This window comes from Lontra canadensis, unplaced genomic scaffold, assembly GCF_010015895.1.
Source record: "Lontra canadensis isolate GAN:19392208 unplaced genomic scaffold, GSC_riverotter_1.0 scaffold30, whole genome shotgun sequence".
NCBI classification, from domain to species: domain Eukaryota; kingdom Metazoa; phylum Chordata; class Mammalia; order Carnivora; family Mustelidae; genus Lontra; species Lontra canadensis.
Genome location: NW_022631024.1, coordinates 13,136,940 through 13,153,606, shown reverse-complemented (window position 1 = coordinate 13,153,606; position 16,667 = coordinate 13,136,940). Strand labels below are relative to the sequence as shown.

Sequence of the window (16,667 nt, the reverse complement as noted above, 5' to 3'; positions counted from 1 at the left end):
GGCCTGGACTTTACCAACAAGACACGGCCCGTGGAAGGCCTTCGAGGAGCGTGTGCAGGTACTGAGACGTACCTCAGCTGATCGTCTGCGGGCATCTTTCCCCGCAAGGCGGTCCACGCCATCACCAGCCCAGTTCACCGGGAGATGGAGCAGAGGCATCTGGAGAGAAATGGGGTTTCTCGGGCCCATCCTGGAGGTTCTGATTTCATTGGCTTCAAGCGGGTCTGGCCATTGCTCTCCAGGTGGCCCGCACGCGCACCCCAGTGAAGACATTCTGCGCAAAAGCTGGGACAAAAGCAAGCTCAGGCCTGGGGGAAATGTCTCGTGTGGCTGCCCCAGATAAGAAAGGGAAGAATGGAGGCCGTCCTGGTTTGTTTTTGTTTTGCACTTATTGCTCAATAAGTGAATCCATGCGGAGGGTGGAATTCGCCTTGTTTATCAGTGGCATGGCCGTGGGATTACACTGACTGAGTCACCCTGGCTCCCACCATGGGTTCAGAAAGTGTTTTGTAAAGGTCAGCTTGCGCTGCTCTGGCCCCTGTGGTTTGAACTGGAACTCGACTCCCTGTGCTGTCACAGTAATAATGACGGTGATAATCACGATCGAGTGTTCTGCGCCGGGGACCGAGGTGCGGGGCGTGCTGCCCTCCACGTCGGGGCTTCTCCCAGCAGCTCTGGTTCATAGGTGGGAAAGCCAGGGCCCATGCGGCAGCCACGTGCTGGACTTGAGCCCAGGGGTACACGGGTCTCCCAGTGGGGGCGGGACAGGGAGTGGGGGGGCAGGTCTAGCAGTTCGAAGGTCAGGCGTTACCGAAAACCTGAGGCAGAAAAAACAGTGTCACACTTGAGGTGATCCGACAGAAGCAGGTGGCACTTCCTCTAGGAAGCGTGTGTTGCAAAAGGTCCAACTGCTACACTTGCAGGTTAAGGTGGAGAGGACAAACATCTACTATGCGCCAGCTGCATGCCAGGCTTGTCCCAACACTCCAACATCCTGTTTCATCAACTCGTAGGCAGCTGGCAATTTTACAGTAGCCTTTTAAGAGACATCTGAGGCACATGAGGTCACGCGCTGGAGGGGTGCTGGCCTTGTTCCCTCAGCTAGCTGAGCGTGCTGGGCTGAGCCTAGAGAGCTGGCCCCCCAAAGCTCTTCTGGTAACCTCGGTGGCTGTCGCACTCACTCCTGCTCACTCCTTTCTCACCGACCTCCAGGTGCTCCCCGCATCCGCATCCTGGCTCTGACTCGCGTGTGCTGCTCTCCTAGGCCTGCGGATATGCCCTTGGTTTCTTCCACTGGGCTCCTGATTCTCCCACCAGGACAAGGCCCAGATCCGCCTCCCTCTTCTCGCTGCTTTGCACAGCCTTGGGAGGCCTGACTGGCCTCAGATGGCCCTCAGCCCAGCCGAGGGGAAGGGTGGGAGGCCCAGGCAGAAGAGGCTGGATCTGCCTGGGTCCAGCGTCCAAGCCGATGCTGCTCTGGGTGCCCCGGGTCTCGGCCACTCCCACCCCCTGCTTTGTTGACCAACAGCCTGGTCTGACGCTGAAGCAGAAGAATTTCCATTCAGTTGGGACTTCGGGACAGGGGTGGCTTCTCTGCCAGTAAGTGACGCTCTCGGCTACCGAAAGGCCTCGCGTTCAGGCCCCACTAAGCCTGGGGTGGCCACCACGTGACAGCACCAGAGACACGTGTCTTCTGGGGCCGTTTCTGAGCTGAGCGGCTGGCAAGTTTGCTTCTCCATGTCCCCTGGGGCAAGGGCAGGGGTAAGGGCAGTGATAATGAGCTGGGTTTCTGGCCTTGCTTTGCGGAGTGTGGTCCCTGCTGCCCGGCCCGATATGGCACGAACAGCTGGAAAAACTGACCATGTGGCTTGACTATGTCAGAGGATTGCTCTCTTTTTCCTCAGCATAATTTTTCCATGAATAATCTTTAAAGTTCTTTAAGTGGCTGTTTCTTTAGCAGTTTTATTGGAACATATGAGAACTGACAGTCTCTGTGGGGAACGAGATATGGTGTTGAAAAAAAAAATCTGGTTTTCATTACATTTCTCTTAAGAAAACAACAGGCTGCCCAACAGACCACTCATTGATTGGAAGAGAAAAGAGCACGGGCCTTCTAACAACGGCTTTGCGGTGGGCAGGAGTCGGGGTGATGAATGGTCCCAAGAACCCAGGATCCAGAGGCAGACGGACGTGGGCTCCGGTGTTATCGGCCACTTGCAGGCTGAGTGACCTTGGGCAAGTCACCTGGCACCTCTGAGCCTCATTCTACGTCTGCAAAACAGGAACAGTGGCCTGACCTGGCAGGCTCCCCGTGAAGAGGAAATGATACAGCATCCCTCCCTTCTTTCTGCAGCAAGTGTTTTCTGACCCGGAGCCAGCCCTGAGCCACGTGCTGGTCAGCCACATTGGATTAGGGAGCTCGTGTTCTGCTTTCATGGGGTTTACAGTCAAGTGGGCGAGAAAGACAAGTATGCAGGTCATTACACCCGGGAGGGACACAGGCTTTGACAGGAGGAAAGAAGAAAACAGATATGATAATTGCAGTGACTACACCAATAGGACACATGCCTGGATCGAAAGAAAGGTAACAGGTCCGTTCACAGCAGACACTACACCAGTGGCATGACGACCATGTCAATGACGATGGTGGTAATGGTAGCAGCTGACCTTTGCACATCTGCAGGGGCCAGAAACTGTGTTAAAGGCTTCACATGGGTGCAATAACACGGCCTCCCAGGCCTGGTTGTAATCTCGACGCCACCATGTGGGACCTGAGGTTAGAAGGATTAAGGAGCTTGCCTGGGCAAGCAGCTGGTGAGCAGCAGAGCCGTGAGCTGTGCATCCGAGAACACTGGAAGGTCAGAGAAGAGCTGGCGGGTCTGACATCCAGGCTGGCCCAAGCCGACACCGTGGCGTATGCAGACGCAGCAGCAAAAGAGAAAAGACCCCGAGATGACAGAAAACAGAAGCTACTAGAGAAACTGCAGGGAGCCAGGCTAGCAGAAGAGCTGAGGGCGGGGACTATGCTTGGGGTGGGGGTGGGGGGTGGTGGCCAGAGTGGCAGGGCCATGGGAGGAGGCTGGAGTTTACTGAGAGAAAGGTGGAGAGATTTTTAGGAGGAGTGGTGATGTGCTCAGATTTGTACCCTACAAAGCACACTCTGGCTAAAAAAGCACATGGATGGGGCCAGAATGACAGGCCGGGAAGGAGAGATGAGGATGACAGGTGGGTAGGAGGTGGACTAACAGGGGTGCGGCGGGAGGGGGGCTCAGGACAGCCTCAGTGGAGGCTGCTGCTGTTCACTTAGGAAGCAGGCCTGTGGGGCTGATGGGAAGTTCAGACTGGGACTGATGTCTGGAGGCTGCTAGGTGTGGCGTTCAGGAGACAGATGGCACAGGGGACAGATGCATGCAGACAGGGGTGTGTGGAGCCCCAGGAGTGGGCAAAATTATCCAGAGTTGTAAACTCAGTGAGAACTGGGACAGAACCAGTGTCTGTGGGATGAGAAGAAGGGACAGGCTAAAAAGGAACCTGTGTAGATCCAGGGTCAACAGAACAAATATCTGAGACAAGTGTCATTTTAGATGCATGAAGAGAATGACCCTGGGCTTCACTTGTAAGTCTAATGGAAGGCGTTAGAAGCAATGCACTGATTTCCTGGGCAGCAGCCCCATCCTTGGCTGTCACCACTTCTCCCTCAGAGGCACCTTGTGTAGGTAGCACCCATCTTTGGGGCTGCAACACGCTCTCCTTCCCTTGGATCTGGGTCTCTAGGGGAAGCAAGCTGGAGGGGCCTAGCCTACCACCTGAGTCGGATGGCCAGCACCAGGAGCCAGTGTCCTCCTCTGCCCACCCATGTGGACCACAGCAGGCAAGACTGAAACGCTCCAGAAACAACCTTCCGCTCAACCAGATGGTTTTCTCGGGAGAAGGGAGAAACGGAGGCAAGAACTGTTGACCTGCCCCCTTTGCCAGTGGTTCGATTAGCGATGGAAGGGCTTCCGTTGAGAGGCAGGCGCTGTGCCGCTGGTGCACATGTCCTGAGTTCTCAGAGAGGGCGGTGACCCCCATCCTCGGGGCCAGGCCCTCCAGTCCCTCACTCTCTGGCAGCCTGCACTTGCCTTCACGACACCCATGCACTTGTAAGTAAGGAACGAGATGCAATTTCCTGTTGACCAGAGTCTCCTACCAGCAGCACCAGCTCAGGGAGGCGGGGGCTGTCCGGGCCCGAGTGCACCAGGCATGGGGTTCTGGCTACAGAGGGGCGGGTTCTGCAGAGGAGGACAGGGAGCCTCGTTCCCACGGGTTTCCAGCAGCATCCACGTCCCTGCCCTGGGTCGGCACTGCCCGATTGAAGCAGTCTGGCAGACAGCGGCCGCTCATGGGCTACTTTCCAAGTCTTGCACACTGGAAATTAATAGGAGGCAGCTGTGGCAGAGGGGACTTGGAGTCACAAGACTCGAGTTCCAGTCCAGCCTCTGCCTGGGCTGCTGGGAGCTCGGCATCCAGTGCCTCTCTGCGTTGGAGAAGGGGAGTGGCCATGGCCAGATCCGAGGCTCCCGACGGAGTCATGGGAGCACATGGCACACAGGGTGAAGGGAGTTGTGTGTCTCCTGGCTTCTTTACTGTGTGTGCTGCGAGCCCCGTGCCCAGACCAGGGCCCTCCCTGGGGCTGCCCTCCGGCACTCAGGGACATGGGGCCCTGCGCACAGAAAGTTCTCTCAGGCCAGGCTTCACGGGCGAGCCTGGAAGCCGGTCACTGTTACATTCACACACATTCTTTGTTTCTCACACATGCAGCTCTCACGGGTCCTCACTGTGAGCCAAGATCTGGCTCACACATCATTCAGAATGCCCTGCTTCATTTCTTCCTGAAAAACGGCATCTGATCCCCCTTCAGCAGTGGTGAGGCCCAGAGGCTTTTTCCCTGGAGTCAGAGGAAGCAGCCCCGGGAAGCCTCTGGTGCAAAGTGTGGAGCTGGGCCACAGCGGGACAGAGGAGTGGGACCGAAGTGGGCTGGTGTCTCTGTTCCTCTGCTTGACCCTGATGTAGCAGGCTACTAAGATGAGAGATGAGGAACAGAGCAGATGTGAACTCCCAGAGTGGAGAGGCAGACACGGGCTTCTCGGCTCTCGGGCGCCTCCCCCAAGCCCCTTTACCCATTCTGAGAATCGAAAAAAGCTACGGCGGTGGGGGGGTGGGCTATGCAAGGGGGAGTCCCCACCCCCCGCCCATGCGGTACTCTTCTTCTGCTCACTACTGTCCAGTGGAGGGGGAGGACTCCACAGACCACCTGGGGAGCTCGACATATGTCCCTGGCAGCTGGGAGAGCCAGGCGACTCCTAGTGCCTTCCTTAGGCATGCGAGCCCACACGGCCCCAGCCAGAGGACAGCGGTGGCCACACCAGGGTTAGCTGCACTGGCAGGTCTGTCAGGGCAAGGTGAGGTGTGGCCTCCCACCGCCCCTGTGAGGAGAGCTGGCTTGGAGGTAAGGGCTTGCAGGAAACCAAGCCGCAAGGAGCCGGCCAGGTGCACAGACTCTGTGAAGGGACTGCTGTGGTCCCAGAATGGACGGGCGCACGCCGCAGCCAAGGGACCCATGGGATCTCTGAAAAACCCATGAAAGTGCTCATGTGAGGACATCCGTACAGCACTTGTCACCTGAAGGGTCCAAGACAGCAGTGCCCACTGCTAAGACTGTGTCCTTTGCCCCACGCCCTGAGGTTAGCAAGCCAATGGAGACAGAGAGAGGCCTGGCGGGGAGAAGGGCCAAGCACCCCCAACCCTGACCATACGAGATCAGGCCCCAGCCAGGGGCAGTGAAGAAGGTTTAATGCCAAATCAGGTTTGGAGTTGTGATTCTCACGCAGCACCGGCCTTCTAAGAGCCACGCAGGACAGTACGGGACTCAAAAGTCAGGAAAGGCCTAGATGTGCCAGGTTTGTCATCCAAGGCAGCGATGATGGCATAGACACTGTACTTTCTCTGACTGTACCGCACAGACACAAAGGGCAATGGGGGCAAAGCCCAAGGTGCTTGGGACCCTCAAGGGCATCCTGCTTGTTCCATGCCGGGGATACAGGTGACCAGTCCAGACCCCCAGGCTCAGCAGCGGGCTCTGCTCCCTCCCCCATCCGAGAGACGAGGGGGTAAGCGCCCCACGGCCTCCCACAGAACAAGGCTCTCGGCCCTCGCCGCACAGGGTAGGTGTGAGGGTCCCGAGTCAACACACAGGGAATGCTTCCACCAGTGCCTGGCAGCGAGTACAAGCTCAAAGGGTCCCGGCCACAGCCACTGCCGCTGCCGCGGCCACCACCATCTCCATCACCTCTGAGCCTCTGTTTCCCTAGCATGAAGCAGCACGAACCAGCTGGTGTGGTGGCTTAACACACGCCCGCAAACTCTCCACACCGCCCATGTGGAGTAGTCGGGTCTGCGTCCCCTCTCCTTGGACAGGGTGAGCCTGTGTGACCACGCTGACCAACAGAGCATGGCGAAAGCAAGGCCACGTGACTTCTGGGGATGGGGTGCGTCACGCAGATGCCATGACACAGCTTCGACCCTGCTCTTGGGACACTTGCTCTGGGGGAACACTGCCACATAGGAGCTGGGGACTCAGGCTGTCACACGGTAAGGAAGCCCAGGCCATGTGGGAGCCACACGTACGTGCGTTCTACTCCAGCTGTGGCCCTGCCAATAGCCAGCACCACACGCATCCAGAGGATTCCAGCCCCTAGTCACTGAGTCCCTCTCAATCTTCAATCTGACGGAGACCCCAGATACTGTGAAGCAGAGACAAGCCATCCTGGCTGGGTCCTGTCCTATTTGCTGAGCCACAGAGCCCGTGCCTGTAATGAAAACGGTGGTTCTGGGCCACTAGGTTCTGAAGTGTCTGGCCATCAGCGGTGGTACACAGCTCAGCTGGTGAATGGTGAGTCGGACTTGAGGGCAGGGCCCTCCGGCTCCCTGTCCCCTGCTCTGTCGGCTGTGTCATGCTGTCCCTCCATGAGGATAGCACCAGAGACTGCCCCATGTGGGCCATGAGCCAGCAGTCCCAGGAAGTAAGACCATGTGAAGTATTTAGTCCTACCGCCGTGTCACCGACAAGAAAACCGAGGCTGGGAGGGAGTAAGCTGATGGCCCCAGGCCCCACACCTAAGAAGTGCTGGAGCCATGCCATGAACTCAGGTCTGTCTGACTCCAAAGCAGGGCTTTCCCCCAAAAGGCAGTGAGACCAGAAATACCTAGAAGCATGTGGAGAGCGGGTCTGAAGGTATGAGTGCAGAAACCTGAGGCCCAGCTGAGATTTTGCATGGCCTTGCTCTGCTGCCAAGGACTTTTGAGAGAAAACCTGTCAGCTGGTCCAGCCACGCAGAGGCGGGCTAACAGAATCTGGAAATGTCTTCATCGGTTCCAAGGCACACACAAACATGACTTGCCCTCTCTGGGGGTCAACGTTCTTTATGATTTTTGCTCTCCAGGAAAATATTAGTTCGTTTATATAAATGAAACATTACATATGGGGGGGGTTGAAAACGTGGCATTCCTGGCCCTCTCGCCTCCACAGCCCAGAAACTGAGAAGGTCTCTCCGTTTCCGTTCTCACAGGCTATTTGTTGGTGCGGAGCCGCTGGCGCGGTCACTCCCCAGGGTGGAGAGTTGGCAGCTCTCTATGGGGCACAGGGGCCCTCACAGACACAAAGGGCACAGCCTCAGCCCGGGACCACATTGACATTAACCAAGGCCTCTGAGAGACCCAAGTCCCAGCTGCTCTCAGGGCTGGGTCAGCAGGTCTCAGCGCCTGAGGCAGGCGAGCTGGTGAGAGAAGTGGGCACAGCAGCATGGAAGGGTCAAGGAGCCCCCGACCATCTTGGTCATGCTCACACTGGCCTCCTCTGGCTCCTTCCTGTGCCACGCCGCCTGGCTTTTGCTGCCTGTCTCCCTGCTGAAGCCTAAGCTCCGTGTGGGCAGGTCTCTGCCTTGTTCCCTGGGTAGCTGGCTCATGGTGAGGGCCTGTCACAGCAGGCCCCAGATGTCCTGAGTGCATGAACTCATGAAGGCATCTCGGTCCTCTCCTTGGCAGGTGTGGGGGCGGGTGCCTGACTGCTGGAAAGAGAGCCTGGAGCTGTAGCTTAAACCCCCATCCCAAGGAGCTGAGGGAGGCTGCGTTCCTCCCATTCCTGGGACTGCAAGAGGCACATTCCTGTCCCTGGGCCCGGCCGGGCTCCTGCCACGCAGCCCGGTCTGATTGCCAGATGGGGGAAGGCCTCCCGGGAACTGCCCCTCTGGTCCCGCCCTCCACAGGACCCCTCGGCTGCCCCACGCTGCAGCCTCGCCCGCCTCTCTGTCCTTGGAGACGCTTCGAGGCTGCGGGTGGGAAGCCAGGACCACTGAGCACGTCGGAAGCCTTCCAGACACTCCCGGGCCCTCTGGTGATCAATGAAAACCTTAACATCCTGCTTCCAGGGCGGGAGCCAGGGCTTTGGAAAACTGGTGGAAAACACTCCTGTGAGCTGGGCTCGCACCACTGTGTGAAAAGTGCCGCCTCAGCACTTCCCCAGGAGTGTGGAGTCAGCAGTCCGCAGCCCTGGAGCTGCCTCCCAGAGCCCAATGCCTGAAGGCTCGGGCCAGGGGCTCAGAGGCCGGGCCGGTGCGGCTATTTCCCCAGGGCCCCTATGTGCCAGGCCCTGGGGACGCTGGACGGGGTCCTTATGCTGGGGGGAAGGCAGACGGGGGCAAATGTGCACAGGTAACACTCTGATCCCCATGGGGAAGTGCTGCGGAGAAAGACCAGCTCCACAAGAGGGTACAACGCTGGGCTGGCAGAGTTTCTGCAAAAAGCCAGATGGTGAATATTTTAGGCTTTGGAGGCCACAGGGTCTTTGTCCCAACCACTCAACTCTGCCACTGTCACGGAAAGCAGACACAGACAATATGTCAACGGATGGGTGTGGCGTGCTCCAACATGACAACAGGGGTGGGCTGGATGTGGGCCAGAGTTTGCCAACCCTGGTGCAGCGGGGGCCTGACCTGGGCAGGGACGGGGCAGGGGGGTCTGGCGGCAGGAAAAGCACCCGAGGCGGTGACATTTCACGAACAGCTAAAGGCTGATTCAGTGACGGAGGCACAATCAACACTGACGACAATGACAGCATCCTAGCAAAGACACACTCAGTGAGAGGCTGTGTGTGTCCGGCACTGGACTGTCTCACACACGGGGTCTGAACAAATTCCCACAACAACCGTGGGAGGGAAGCATTATGAGGTGCACTTTACAGATGGAGAAACTGAAGCCTGGCGGGTACATCAACTGTTCTGTTTGCTCCCTCTGTCGCCGAGTCCTCCTCAGCTCAGCAATCACGGAGTTGGTGACACTTTCTCCTTTCCAGGTCCCTCAGCCGAGGGGGCCGGCGCCTCACTACGCTTTACCCATTTCAGCTTCATTAAAGTCTCTTCGTGTGAGCCGGGGCAAGGGTGGGGAGGAATTCTCTTTGTTGCCAGGATTCTGACCGAAGCTGGCAGTTAATTAACTTGCTGGGTTGACCTCCCATGGCTAATAAATGGCAGAGCCGATGGAGGGGACAGTGGCTAAAACAGGAAAGTCTGGCAGACCCAGAGGAGGCTGGGCCAGGGGCTGGGTCCTAGCTCCCAGGCCCCGTTTCCATCCTAGGCAGGGGTCAAAAGTCAGTGCAGCTCCTTCTTTCCTGCCCAGGGCTCAGTGAGGGGGTCAGTTCCTGAGGCCCCCAGCGAGCAGAGTTAGTATTCCGAGTCTGGCTGCTGGTCCACAGGCTCCGGCCTAGCAGGAGGAGCTGGTGGTGCTCAGTGCAGAGCTGGCCTGGGGGCAGCGGGGGGCCCTGGTCTCTTCCTCAGGAAGGAGGGAGTGAGGCAGGTGCTGGTCAAGTGAAGGGACCTTCGGGGTCAGACAGATGCCTAGAGGGAAGGGGAGGCCTCTGCTGCCATCTGGCCTGGTAACAAGCAGCCCACAGGCTTGCCGAATGGCTGAGACTCGGGAGGCAAGGCCGGCAGAGGAGCGGGCCTGGGCTGCACGCGGTGTACAGGACAGCGGGGAGGAGGAGGCTCTCTGGGGCTCTGCGATGAGGCTCCAGCCATCACACCCCGCTTGCGCTCCAGGCCAGTGCGTGCGAAAGGCCCACCCGGAGCCTTAGCCTGGTCCTTCCTTCCTTTCACCCATTCGCCCATGAACCCTGGGAGGCCCAAGCGTCCATCGAGCACAAGCCTTATGCCGGATGCTGGAGGCTCATCCGCTGGGATGGGTCTTTGGGAACTAAGTGAGGCCCAGTGACCAGAAAGAGAGAGTAATTACAAATGGGGGTGTCATAACGAAACAAAGAGCTGAAATAAAGTCTCTCTGAGTTTAGAAGGATGAGTAAGAGCCAACCATGGAAACAGGAGGGAAAGCCATTCAAGGCATGTGCAAGGGTCCTGGCTGAGGAACTTTCCAGAGGCCCTGCTTCTCTCAGGCAGAGATGAGGCTTAAGTTTGGCCTGTGGATGGAGAGAGTCGCTAGAGAGAGGCAGAGCTGGCCCCGAAAGCCAAGGCTAAGCCCTTCCCTCTGCCATCTCTCTTCCTGCGCCGTGCTGGCCCCCTCAGGGCCTTGCTGCCTGTCTCCCTGCTAAAGCCTAAGCTCCCTGTGGGCAGGTCTCTGCCTCATCCCCCTGGGTCCCTGGCTCACTGTAAGTGCCTGGCTCATAGCAGCACACCCCATCCCTCCCTGCTCAGTGGCTCCTGCGTGCGGGGAGAGGGAAGTGGGAACGGCCCGGCACGGCAGGGGCAGAGGTAATGGAAGCCCGCAGCAGGAAGGGGCACTAGGAGATGCATCCTCTGGCACCGTCCAGAAGGTAGAAAGAGTGACTGTGGGGACTTCTTGGCACTTGGGGAAGGCCAGAGACTTGGCTTATCCTACTAAGGCACATTAGCCAGGTAAGGCGGCAGAGGCCTCTTACTCAAACTAATTTGAAGGAGACTCAAGGGCAGAACGCTTTTGATCGGAGCCCACTCTGCTCCAGAATTTTGGCATCAATCTGCTGAAGAAAGACCTTAATGGTTAGTGTTTGCTACCGTTCCTTCTCTGGCCCACAGCAGCTGCTTTAGAATCCTGCTGCTATTACCTACGTCCCTCTGATGGGAACCCTGTCCCCAGCCCCCTTAATCACTAGGGGCACTATGTGTGTCCCAAATGTGTGAGTAAAGCTGATGTTCCAGGTGGGTGGGCTGCCCGTGTCTGGAGGCACCAGGCATCCCGTGCTGCTCGCCTCCAGGTCGCATCAACCCGAGCCCAGGCAGCAGGACCAATGCTAAGGGCCTAAGTGACTCGGAGAAGTTTCTCTGCCCTGTGCATGTTCCCAGCCTGGGGTTTTGACCTGGCCTCTCTTGGGGCTGTTTGGTCCCAGGCTCTTTGAGGGAACCCCAGCCCAGAGGTAGCCCAGAGGTGACCCAGAGGGGCCCCGTGGATTAGGAGCCTGGAAGGTTGGTGTGCAAGGGCTGCTAGGTCCATGGAGTCTGGCAGCCTGCTACTCAACTGTGCCCTTGATGCCACGGTCAGGGCCAGCCCCGGCCCGGGCCATTAGTGGGTGTGTCCCCACTCGAGGTGGCTATAGTACCTGCGAGATCTTCCTTGGAAGAGACCAGTCTCGGAGAGCTGCTTCCGGGTTCAATTCGGAGTGACAGTCTGGAAACAAAGATATTCATGCAATCAGAGGGGCTTTGGTGTATCACAGGGGACTGATCACATGTGTGTCTGGAGTCGGGAGACAGGACTGCTGCTAAGAGCTAGAGCCTCGGAGCCCAGGAGCCCCTTGGGGTCTGTTCCAGATCTCAAGACAAGCCTGGGGACTCGGTACGTTTATTGTCCCTACCTACCAGATGAGGAAACAGTAGCAAGGTTAAATAGCTCCCCAAATTCATGGGCTAGCAAGTAGCAGGGCACACAATCCAACCCAGGACTGTCTGACCTGAAATCAGGGTTTGCAATCATTATAGTGCACCCCCTTCTCAGATGCCGCAGAGAGGCAAGACCATGGACTCGTTAGGAGGACTGGCACCTAAGTATTATTATTATTATTATTATTATTATTATTTTAAGTACTGATTAAGAACCTCTGGATGAAAATGGTGGAGTGAAGCCAGATGGCAGACTCCCTTTCTCCCAACAAATTATAAAGCCTTAGGAGTAGAACTTACCAGCTACAAGTCAATAAGAAAAGGGGCTGAGCTGAAGCCATGAACTTCAGAAACTTGTAGCCAAGGAGAGAAAAAGAGGATTGTGGAGTCTGACCAAGAGGTGTGACAGCTGGGCTCCAGTATCCTGCCCTCTGAGGTGTCTCGGTACGTCTGAGCAGGAGTCCCTACCTCTCCCTCTTCAGAGTGGCACCAGATGTTGGCAAGAAACGCATGAAAGGAGTGGACAACATGGTGGATACTCTGGCAGAAATGAAGGTTCCACTGAGGGGGTGATTTGAAACCCAAATCATCTTTCCCAAAGGTGCCCCTTTCTGGAATGGGATACAGCCTCCAACGAGGTGGGGGAGACCCTGATACAGGCCTTTTAATAGAGCCCCCATATCTAAAACACACCGCCTGCTCCCTGCCTCCTTGGAGCCTGAGCCCTGCGTTCCCCCAGGCTAGAGAAGAAGGGAGAGACAAAGCACCCTGACCTCACAGCATGGCAGGAGGAAAAGCCAGCCCACCTCACACATATGGAAGCAGGGTCAGATGTCACCTCCCTGCATTGGAGCCATGGAATATCCAGATGGAGCTTCTCAAATGGGAGCAAGACAAAAAGAAATGGTATGGCAACCTAGCAAACATCCTCTCACACAAAGAAGGAAAAAGAAAGGAATCAAGCATTGCCTAGATTACTCAGCCCAGGAGGCAGCCCCAAGGGACACAAGGAAATCTCCCCAAGTGTGACCCCACCACCACCCGCCGTGGGTTGAATAAAGCAAGACCTGAAAAATGAGATGATGACACAAAAGAGTAAGATGGAAAGGGAGACTGGGGTCCTAGGGGACCAATCAAGGATCAGATGAGTATCTAAGTAAAGACAGATGGTCCCAGTGTCTGTGAGGAAAAGACAGAGGAAAAGGCAGCCACTAGGAAGAAGCTAGGGGACATGGAAGGTAGACAGCCCCCAACATATGGCTGCCTGGAATCCCTGAAAGAGGAAAGCCAAGAAATGGTACAGAAGAAGTCAAAGATCACCCAAAGAAACCCTCCGAAATGAAGAAAGGGCATGCCAGGTTCCAGGGAAATCTGGTACAGAACACTCCACTCTGAACCATTCCTCTTGTTGTGCCTTTGAACTTCAGGGCATCCTTTACCCACCAGGAAGATAAAGCAAGTCACGGACAAGAGGAAAGGATCAGACTGGCTCAGACTTCCCTACACCGGCAGCCAGTGTCCGAAGGCGACGGGAGCCGGGCCTCCAAGTGCAAGTGCTGGGGGAGAGGCGCAGAGGCGTGCGGGCCTGTGAGGCGAGGCCCCGTCACACGTGGATGTTTTCACGAGGGACATCAGAGCACGCAGGACTTGTGAAAACCTGGCTCATGGGGAAATCCAGCTAAGTAAGAGAGTCATTAAAATAAAGACTCCAGGAATGGAAAAGCTGTGGAGGAACACAGGTGGTAAGAATTGAATCTGTTTAAAAACACTAAACCAGTAGGAATTATGGTTCCCGAACATAATGTGTATGTTATGACTTGGACTGTGCAGTAATAATAACACGACTAACAGAAGACTGGAAGATGGTGAAGGGGAGTTGAACGCGAGGGAGACGGCTGACGTTCTCATCTTTCACAACTGGCCAACTGACCCTGCGCACGGTGGGGACCCGGTTAAAACAGGACTCACCGGCTCAGACCTCTTCGTGTTTTTCCCCACCGGTCTTAGTAAGCTTAGGAGACTCTCTTAGGAAATTGTATTTCTTGTGCTGAAGAAATATTTATTTGAGGAGCAGCTAATTCTTTACATTTTATTTCCCTTTCTTTTTCTGGTTAAATTAAAATACTTTCAATTAAAAATAGCAAGTGTTGAATGATCCAATTTTAATTAGTTCTGTCATTCCATCCGACCATCTGTCCATCCTTCTCTGTGTCTCTATACACTTCCTATGCATTAAAAATGTCCCAAATTATGTTCACTTAATGCTAAAGGTCATGCTTTCTAAGTGGTAGGAATTTGCGTAATTTTTCTTGACTAAGATAAAATGGGCAAAGAGTAGAGAAAAAGAAGCACTGTTTGGGCCCCACGTGGCACAGGGTCTCCCAAGCAGATGGGGGCAGGGTGTCAGAAATGCTCCATCATCAGGAGATAATGAAGCCACCTCGTCCTTCTGGGTGGGGAACAAGGCTCAGGACATGAGTTGGGCCACGGAGCATGGGTTCCTCAAGCAGAATCACAAGCCCTGCATGTCCTGTGTCACTCAGAGCTGGGGCCTCCCTGGGGAGGGACCCCGTCCATGGTCCAGCCCCTGCCAGGGAAGAGTGCAGGCTTCTTCCCTTGGTTTGCCCACTTGGACCACAACAAAGGGCTTTTGTGAAATCCAGGCTGACTGGATAGCAGTAAGCACAGGGGGTGTTCAATGCCCTTCAGGATGGAAGGAGTAATTACTCACGACCTGCAGCTTGTCCAAGGATTATCTCATGGTCAGAAGTATTTATAGACTATTTTTCTCCTTAAAGGATATTAGTGTTAATGAAAAACTGCTGTCTCTTTAATTGTACTACAGGCACATGAATGGAAAATATGATCCCAGAACCTAAGAGGGAATAATTTCACACTCTGGGGTACTCTTTTCAGGAACAGCAAATGCTTTGTAAGTAAAATGAGCTTAATTTGTGGCAAACATAATTTCAGTGGTAATCTCTGGCCTTCGTCTGTTGTTGTTATTGTTATGCAATAGATCACAATTTCATATGATACTCTGCTCTAACAAAATATTATACAATAACAACGAAAGACATTATGTCTATGCTCCCAGAGACAGCTAACTATTAGAACCACCCAGGGAACTTTGAAAAAATACAAATGCCCAGGCTCCACCATGAACATACAGATGGTTACAAGGCTTCGCAGGTGACTCTGATTCACCGCGAGGGCAGAGAAGCACGACTGCGGACATGGCCAGATGTGGAGCACATCCGGAGTGACCGGAGGTGTCACTAGTGGCCACAGTTCCCTACAATTTTCAGTGTTTTGACGAAGACCAAGTAATCAAACTGGTCAAATTTTCGATACAAAGCTGGAAGAGATAAAAAATATATATATATTGGATAATGGGACTCAAAGGAACATGGCCCCCGGAAGCAGCCAATAAGACGAGATTTGAAAGAATACACATAAAGTTGACATTTAGGGGGAAATGATCAGTTACAAGACAGCTGAGATCCTCCTCGATAGCAGGTCATACAAAAAGTACTGAGACTCTTAGCGGCCTCAAGCTCAAAATGAGCCAAGAGGATGTCCGAGCAATGTGGCAGACAGAGTTGATCTGAAAAATCTTCCTTCTCCCTCTAAACACACGGAAATACTGGGTAAATTCCCGGGTGTCACAAATGAAGAACCAGCTGAAAGCCAGAGCGGGGCGAGGGGAAGATGAGGACAAAGGGCCCACAGGGGTCTTCGTGGGAACAGAGTCAACTCCAAAGGGCTGCATGGGATGCAGATGAGGCCGCAGCCAGGGCCGGATGGCGACAGTCCTGCAGGACACCGGGGCCACAGGGAGCCGCCTCGTCCCCGAAACAGGCTCCTGGAGAGCTGTCAGCCTGCAGCGTGGCTAGAGAGCTGCCCTTCCTCCCGCTCGACGCTATGAGCAGCGGTGGAGGGGTAGTCACTTGTGAGGACCCGGGCACAAAGCCTGCGTCACACGCAGCCGTGGAGTCCACGTTCATGCTACCCATGCAACGTGGGAAAGCCAGGCCGAGAAGCTGACAGAACAATTTCCTCAGATCTACGGGGCCTGGGCAGCTGGGGCCGCAGTGCTCCCACGCGCTGGGTCACCTGCCGTGCAGGCGGCCACTCACGGGTCCCAAGGGGCCACGCGAGGACGGCCACTCACTTGTAGTTGTCGTCTTCCACAAACTTCTGGAGCTCCTCGATGTAGCGCACGGACTTCAGGTACTTTTGCACGTGGGGCAGGGTGGTGAGGTGATCTGCAGGACACGACAAAACCCACAGCGTCAGTCTCTCCCCACCCCGCAGGGCAAGTGTAGGAATTGCTGGTGCGTGCTGCCCCCTCCCCGACCCCACATACCCCGAAGTCACCACCGGTCCTTGGCTGCGAGAGAAAGGCCTCTAGCACAGACTGGAGCCGGGTGTCTGTCCCCTAACACAGGTGTGCCTTGGGGCAGCTGGGAAGCCTCCCAACCCCCTGCATGACAAGAATGCGAGATGAACTGACAAACCCCATCAACCCGGGGCAGAGGTCCGACCCCGGTCCCAGCACAGCTTTTGAGTCTGGCCCGTGGTCTGGAGCTGCTCCCTCCTGGGGCCTAGACACCTGGGCACCTGTTTTGTGCCAAGCTAGGTACCAGGTGGTTTCCAGAAGGCATCTGCTTTAGCTGTCACATCTGCCTCATTTGGGGGAAATACTATGCCGGTTGCACAGAGAAAGAAACTACGGCAACTGTGGCAACTGGCAAAGATCAGATC

At 55.7% G+C, this 16,667-nt stretch overlaps 1 protein-coding gene across 10 annotated transcripts in view; it reads right to left on the bottom strand.

Moving 5' to 3' along the window:
• The window catches only part of RALGPS1 (Ral GEF with PH domain and SH3 binding motif 1), a 268,752-nt gene that overhangs the window by 30,946 nt on the left and 221,139 nt on the right, over positions 1–16,667 (bottom strand). For all 10 annotated transcript variants that reach the window (XM_032865898.1, XM_032865897.1, XM_032865892.1 and 7 more), the window contains 2 exons: positions 16,075–16,168; positions 11,621–11,688 (listed from right to left, as the gene is read on the bottom strand). In XM_032865898.1, the coding sequence (XP_032721789.1) occupies positions 11,621–11,688; positions 16,075–16,168 (162 nt within the window). The remainder of the gene's footprint in view (positions 1–11,620; positions 11,689–16,074; positions 16,169–16,667) is intronic.